This window comes from Portunus trituberculatus, chromosome 9 (genome assembly GCF_017591435.1).
Source record: "Portunus trituberculatus isolate SZX2019 chromosome 9, ASM1759143v1, whole genome shotgun sequence".
In the NCBI taxonomy this organism is placed as follows: Eukaryota; Metazoa; Arthropoda; class Malacostraca; order Decapoda; family Portunidae; genus Portunus; species Portunus trituberculatus.
The window spans coordinates 8,626,357-8,633,856 of record NC_059263.1 but is presented as its reverse complement, the minus strand read 5'-3'; the positions used below and the strand labels follow the sequence as shown (position 1 = coordinate 8,633,856).

General features: G+C 47.7%; 3 protein-coding genes across 3 annotated transcripts in view; 1 reads left to right on the top strand and 2 right to left on the bottom strand.

Moving 5' to 3' along the window:
- The window catches only part of LOC123501272, a 42,073-nt gene extending 40,837 nt beyond the window's left edge, over positions 1-1,236 (bottom strand). The window contains exon 1 of the mRNA XM_045250030.1: positions 1-1,236. This exon is cut by the window's left edge and continues 86 nt beyond it. Coding sequence (XP_045105965.1) covers positions 1-418 — 418 coding nt within the window. The 5' untranslated portion in view covers positions 419-1,236.
- LOC123501268 (atrophin-1-like) overlaps positions 1-7,500 on the bottom strand; it is a 52,616-nt gene that overhangs the window by 5,409 nt on the left and 39,707 nt on the right. The gene's annotated exons all lie outside the window — the stretch shown is intronic.
- LOC123501271 (IgGFc-binding protein-like) lies at positions 3,251-5,859 on the top strand. Its single transcript, XM_045250029.1, has 10 exons — positions 3,251-3,322; positions 3,426-3,502; positions 3,587-3,745; positions 3,868-3,981; positions 4,099-4,484; positions 4,565-4,735; positions 4,826-4,894; positions 5,111-5,219; positions 5,374-5,547; positions 5,677-5,859. The coding sequence occupies exons 2-10, from the start codon at positions 3,436-3,438 to the stop codon at positions 5,778-5,780; spliced, it is 1,353 nt and encodes a 450-aa protein (XP_045105964.1). The 5' UTR covers positions 3,251-3,322; positions 3,426-3,435; the 3' UTR covers positions 5,781-5,859.

Genomic DNA, 7,500 nt, shown 5'->3' with positions numbered 1-7,500 from the left:
CCAGAGTGTCCTTCCAGGTGTCCCGAGGTGTGCCCCGCTCGACAGCTTCTTCCGGGGGGCACTTGATTGCCTTCCCATTACCATTGCAGTTGGTCAGGTGATCGTGTGCACTCTGGCAGCCTCCGTGGTCGTCGTGGTGATCGTCGTGGTTGTGGTCGTTGGGTTCAGAGCGGGACGGCCCGTGGCGGTGTGCGAGTTGACGCGTCTCGTCGTGTATCTCCTCAGCCAGCGAGTGGAAGAGGATCCTGAAGAGCATCAAGGTGAAGATCACTCTGGTGATGACAAACAGGTTGAGGAGCATGAAGACAGGCTTCCAGGCGGCGCCCAGTATGTCGCCGTCCACTATGTAGGCCCACGTGATGAGGCAGAAGGTGACCACCACCGCCAGGAGGTGCATGAACTGCGACGCCCTGCACATGTAGATAGGTCCGTGAGGGTGTGGGATGTCCCGAGGCCTGCCAGCAGCCTAGACATGAGCCTGCTCCTCACCGTCAGGAAGGCGGGGAGCAGGGCGAGCGCCGCCAAGTCAAAGAGAACAGCCAGGACGTGCGCCACCTCCCCGACGCAGAGGAATTGGTGGTGGCTCACCTCGATGTACATTTCGATGAAGAGCCACGCCAGCAGGGACAGCTGCACCACAACGGCCCAGGCGCAAAGGGCGGGCCTGGGGCTGGGGCGGATGCCGACCGAAGCGGGCCAGGTGTAGACCAGGCACCCCATCATCTGCAGGCCGACCACCACCCTCCGCAGGAAGGGCGAGGAGGCGTAGCTGGACATGCTGACCCTCGCTGCTTCAGCCTCCACTCCCACAAAGGCAGTGACTGGAAGGACAGGCGGCCTTCTCATCACAGCCTCACCACTCGTCACTTTGACCCGAGGACGCGACAGTGAAGAACCGTCACTATCATCCCATCCAGTGCACGCTGACCATCCTCATGTATGTAACCTCTCAATAAATGGTTCACAACTACATGTACAACAGTCTCTCGCTGGACTTGATACTTAAAGACCCATCAGGTAGTCAGGCTTTAATCACTACCACCAGACAACACTCACTCGTTCACGACCATCAATCAGGTAGTTAAGGCTGAGGCGGAACATACCCGCACTCCATCACTGCACTGTCACCTGAGCGCACCTGGAGACAGCGAGGGTGAGAGGGGGTGAGAGCCAGCCACTCTTGGCTCTTCCCTATCGCTTCCTGCAGGAGTGAGGGAGAGCGGGAAGAGGCGGGAGTGAGAGGTTGGGTGGCGATGGAGGTGATGGCGGTGATGGTGGTGTTTGTCCTCTCCTCAGGCTGACGGGCGAACCACCATTAGCAAAGTGATATCGATCCTTAGTGTTTGTTGGCTCTCCGCGGGGCGAGAACCTTGGGAGCAGCGGGGAGGGCGGGAGGGGCCGACATGCGATCCCATCCCACCACACCATGACGCAACAGTACCAATACCGGGGGAGTGGTGGTGGTGGTGGTAGGTGTACTATTATTAGGAGTAGTGAGAGTAGTAACAGTGGAAGGAGTACTAGTAGTAGTAGTAGTAGTAGTAGTAGTAATACTAATAGTAGTAACAGCAGTAGTAGCAGCAGCAGCAGCAGCAGCAGCAGCAGCAGCAGCAGCAGCAGCAGCAGCAGCAGCAGTGGTGGCAGCAGCAGTGGTGGTGGTGGTGGTGGCAGCATGGTGCAGTAGTAGCAGCAGCAGCAGCAGCAGCAGCAGCAGCAGCAGCAGCAGCAGCAGTAATGGTTGCAGCAGCAGCAGTAGCAGCAGCAGCAGTAGCAGCAGCAGTAATGGTTGTAGCAGTAGTAGCAGCAGCAGAAGTAATGGTTGTAGTAGTAGTAGTAGTAGTAGTAGTAGTAGTAGTAGTAGTAGTTGTTGTTGTTGTTGTTGTTGTTGTTGTAGTAATAGCAGTAGAAGAAGAAAAAGAAGGAAAAGAAGAAAATAGAAGAAGGAACAACAACAACAACAACAACAAAACTAACCAAACAGAACAATTACCGTAACAACACAGCAAATTAACAACTTATATTTCAGTCCTATAAAATAATATACAACAAGCAAAATAACAACAACCACCCACACTACTACTACTACTACTACTACTACTACTACTACTACTTTTCATACTATTACGACTACTATTATTACTGCTACTACTACTACTACTACTACTACTACTACTGCTACTATTATTACTACTACTACTACTACTACTACTACTACTACTACTACAACTACTACTACTACGAGGCAAAGAAGACAAATGGATGTACTAAAAACTGGAACACATTTCATCTTTCTCTTCCTGCACTTAATTACTTTCGCATTCAAAAAGTCAGACACGAAAAAAACAAAAAAATATTAATTGATGAAGTTTGACTCCTGACGCCCTCTGTAGCTTTTTAAAAACACGATGAGCAATCAATTATAATGCAGAGAGAGAGAGAGAGAGAGAGAGAGAGAGAGATAGGGTGGGAGACAGGTTTCGAAGCTTCACGAACCCCTAAAGTGAACCACAGAGAAGATCAAACTATAAAGATGGTAAACACTTATTTTTTTCTCTCTTTATTTTATTTCTTCTTTGTATTGTCGTGAAAATAACAAATGACTGAAAACCAACAGAAAACGAGATGAAGCAATGGACTCGAGTTTTATATAGATTAGAATTCACTGTTTATCTCTCTCTCTCTCTCTCTCTCTCTCTCTCTCTCTCTCTCTCTCTCTCTCGTGAAGCGGTATTATCAAGGTATGGTAAAGTAACTACAGGAAAGTATAAAGGTTTCAAAGTATTTTCCTGACAAATTTCTTCCCTCCATTCGCATTATGTAAGTGTGTGGCCGCCGCTGTTTCTCTAACCCTTAACTCTAATCGAGGTTGCTTAATGGAAATGGTCACTTGAAGGACAATGTTAATAGATAAGGTAACATTAATTGACTCCTATTCACTACATGTAATTTTTTCCTTAATCGCTAACCATTTAGCACACTTTTGCTTGTTTTATTGCCGCCTCCAATTTCTTAACTGGATAGAAGTTGCAAAATCTACTCTTTTTTTAATATTTTTCTTTCCCGTAGACACTTTTCAAGGTTCCATGCATTACCCTTGCTGTTAATCGTTTTGTGTGGCATTGAAAAGGTTAAATGATAAGGCTACATAATTAACAAGGTTACTTAAATGCCAAGGTTAGGGAGGGAGGGAGGGGCGGGGAAGGAGGGAGGAAGGGTGAGCCAGTCTATCCCTTGAGCCAATCAGAGGTGGAGCAGAGGTTAAATGGTGACCAGGTGAGGTTTCTAGGTCAGTACACACCTGGCTGTGGTAGAAGGAACACAGGTAAAGAATTGGTTGGAGTGGGTGTTAGTGGTATTGGTTTGTTGTGTTTAAGTTCAAACGTTTGATTTGGTGGTAGTGATCAGTATTAATAACTTTTTTGCAGGTTCAATAAAATGATGGGGATTAAGATGCACGCCGTGGTGGTACTCCTGTCCATTGCAGCCATCGCCTCCTGTAGGAGTGAGTTTTCAGTCTTTTTAAATCTCGTGGAGTTATGATGTGCGTGTATGAACATTGTAATTTGTCCACATGCACACCCGGCAGGTATAGATGGTGAGGGGTCCGGCAGGCCGTGTGCCTTCGGTGATAGGATGGTGAAGGACTGTGAGATAGCAGCGACGATGGCCGAGAAGTGTTTAATGATGGTGTGTCGCGATGGGACCATTGTGGAGGAGATGGTTGGCGGCCCCATGGACACCGGCTGTGAGTTTGAGTCCACGTAGCTTTCTCTTGAATCTTTACGTTTTTTGGTGATTGATTGTTTTACAAACTTTAATAATGCATGCGACTTGCCTATAAGTTATGTTTCAATATTCTCGCTTCAGGTTGTTTGGGCTTTGGTAATGTGTTGTACTCTAATGGACACCAGACCGAACACTGTATGCCTATGACTTGTAAGGACAGCGTGTGGGTGCCCGAGGAGAGCATTCCGCAATGTTGTAAGTTTTCACGACTGTAATCTAATGCGAGATTATATTACTGCATATTATATTCCACATTGAGAACGAGATGTGGCTTTCTACGCCGCTAACTGCCCTTGCCTCCTTCACCCACAGGTGCACAATGCCGGGTGTACTCCTACAGTCACTACACTACCTTCGATGGCCACCATTATGACTGGCAAGGCATCTGTAACTACACCATGGTAGAGCAGTCCCACTCCACGGAGGGCCACGGAGCTGCTGTCTTCGTCGAGATGGACCGCGTGGGTAAATGCGCCACCACTAACTACCACACTACCTTCCGCAACGACCACCTCACCATCGTCAACATTACTAAAGTTCCTGCCCTAGACGAGAACATGACCATGGATGTAAATGGCGAGATGATGACCGTCCCGGATCAAGGCGTGCGGTTCTTAGTATCCACAACGGGGAACAGGACCGTTATGGTGTACCGGCGCAACAAGTGCATCTTCTTGCTCGGGTCTTCAATGCTTACAGTAAGTTTCGGCTGCTCTTGTATCACGACCCACAATATTACTCTGTGGGTCTCCATTCCTTACCTGTTCTCTCTCCACAGCTCGTGCATTGCCCGATGTCCCTTGATATCATGGCTCCCAGAATGCTATCCGGTTCTCTGTCAGGCCTGTGCGGTGCCTTCAACTACGATGACATGGACGATTTCACCACCCCAGCAGGTGAAGTCCAGCCCCTTGAAATGTTCCCGGAAGACTTCCCCGAGATGTGGCGGGTGAGTACTACTGCTTATTAATGTACAGAAGGTGTTGAGGTAGAAGTGCTCCCTGAAAATGGATTATGATGGGTTGTTTCTCGATTCCAGGCAGAGGCCCAGACGATGCCGATGTGTATGCAGGACGGTGTCAGCACGTCAATCTGCAATGGCACAAAGGTAAACGCCTGCCTCTATATGGTTATTTCCACGCGGCCAAACCATGTACATCCCTCTATTATTAGTCTAATGGTGTTTCTACACGGCGTATTAGTCTGGATATTCTCTGAAGCTAACAATAATAAATCACAAGCCCCGTTTGCAGTAAATCACTTTAGGGCCGTTTGCGGGAGTTGTGTGAAACCATGACTCGCATCAATAAACTGATCTTTACAGGGAAACAAATGTCTCGCCGATTCCGACGCCCTTGAGGAATACAAGACCACTTGCCAAAATGTCTTGCAGCAATACATCTCGATGAGACCAGAGCTTTACTTTTATGTCGGTAAGTGTTCCTCTTTAGAACTTGTTCCTTGTCAAAACTTATGAACATGACACTGACACTATCATTCATTATGGTACTAGTTTCAATATTTTGGCAGTTTTTTTTTTGTCTATAGCGTTGCTGTTCGATAATTCAATCTGGATCCTTTTTTCAGCCTCGTGTGTCAACGACCTCTGCCTGGCTGGTCAAGGAGACCTTGGCACCGTTACCTCAATGACGCCAGATCCTATCTTCGCCGCCACGACACCGGCTGGCATGGTGGAGGTCATCTTAAGGAACTACATCACTGTGGCGGGTCAACACTTCCAGTACCTCCAGAGAATGCCACGTAAGTCGCAGAGAATGCTACTTGAGTCGTGGATTTTACTTCATGGCTTGTGTTGTCTCCATTTCTGGCCTCTACTGCTTTCATCAAACTACTGGCCCTCCATTCATCAAACTATTACTTTCTTTCCAGCTCTCAGTGACTTGTCGGCGTGCACTGCCCCCGTCAACACCACGTCCATACCAGTTGTCGATGACTCCTCTGCATCCCATGACTCCGCCGGTCACGCCCACTAAGATCTACGTACCTGTGTACCGTGTTCTTGTATAGTTTATTTATTCTTTGATTTCGTGAAATAAAATGCTCCCAGAAATCTGTATGCCTTTCCCTTTAGTATTTCATCCGATCATGTTTTATCCAAATCAATCGCTTACTTGTGTAGTTTCCTTCCAAATCAATTGCTTACTTGTGTGAACTCTTGTACATTTACTGTAAATTTTAAATTCAATCATAGTTGATGGCACTGGTAAGTATAACAAGAGTACCCGAGGACAGCCTCGTTCCCCGCCCCCTTTCCACAACCTTTTTTTTTTTTTTCTCGTACAAGTCCACGGCAACTATCTTCGATAACGAGGCTCCACCGCACCGTCAAGGCTCACGCATAGACTACCCTAATGCCTTGTACCATTCAGGACCTCCCGATTGTTCCCACACCACTAATGTCGTGACAGCAGGAGGTATTATGGTCTCCTCACAACAATCTAAAGCCACGTCCACACGGTCGAACTGTGCCTGACAAGGCAAAGTCTGCAAACTATACCCGCGTATGGTGTCCACACGGTTGTCGGTGGTGGTTGGAGGGCAGTCCGACGCCAGCAGCGGTCAGTACGGTACGATCACCATTGTATAAATTTCATCTAACCCAGCTCCTGATTTCTTCGATGTGCACATTAGCCTTAATTTTCGCCGATGTTGGTTTCTGAGGAATCGGTCTTTTTTACATCGTGAACACTCCTGCTTACTGTGCTATATCCCATATTGCTGCAGCAAGTTTATTTCTAATTAAAACCTTGCATTCCAGACATTCGTGTGATTTATATATCTATCAATCAATGTACTAGTGTTGTGACCAATATGCACTAGTACTCGGTGTGGACATGGTGTACTACTAACGTGGTAGTGAGTGGATCTGCCTGCACCTTACCTCGTGCGTTTGGCAGTGACGGAAAACCTCCATCCACTGCCCTCTAATGGCGCCGGGAGCGGACAGTTTGATGGTTTGCCCGCTGAAACTGATCGTACACTGCCGGACACTGCTCGACCGTGTGGACTTGGCTTAACATTAATACGGCAGAGGATGGGACAAGTTACAAAACTACAGGGAGAAGGGTCTGCAGTTATTGAAAACTAGAAATCACCTTCCCATCAACTTACCACATGTTCACACCGGCCAGGCACCCACACCAAACCAACCAGCAATTACTAACCTGTGTTGGAGGGAGTGGAGTGATCACAGCCGCCTCGTGACACTCGAAGCCCTCGTGGACCAAGCTTTTTCTGTTGACGCCATGTGACACTATTTTGGCACCAAGGCTCCGTCACTCTCCTGCGGCCGTGTCACACGTTGGAGATCTTGGGTTAATCAGCCATTCAGCTCCCTTGCTAGGGTCTCACTCCATCCTCCAATCAGTCGCCTGCTTCAGCTTGTTTACTGCAGTGGACGGTCACCCAAACAGACTGTCTCGTACCGATAAGTTTTTTTTTTCTTATCCCCTCACTACATAATTCTTTTTTTTAAAGGATGGTTTGTAGTTATTAATAGTAAAAAAGTTACATGTGCTAATATTACGTCCCTGATTCCGGGCACTGGTTTAGTTATAGGAGACTTCAATGAGGGACAGTCCCGGGATCAGGATGAAATGTACTGAGTGGGAGGTGGGGCTCGGATACGTGTCCCATTTTCTCTCTCTCTCTCTCTCTCTCTCTCTGTATGTATGTATGTCATTTTCTCTCCTC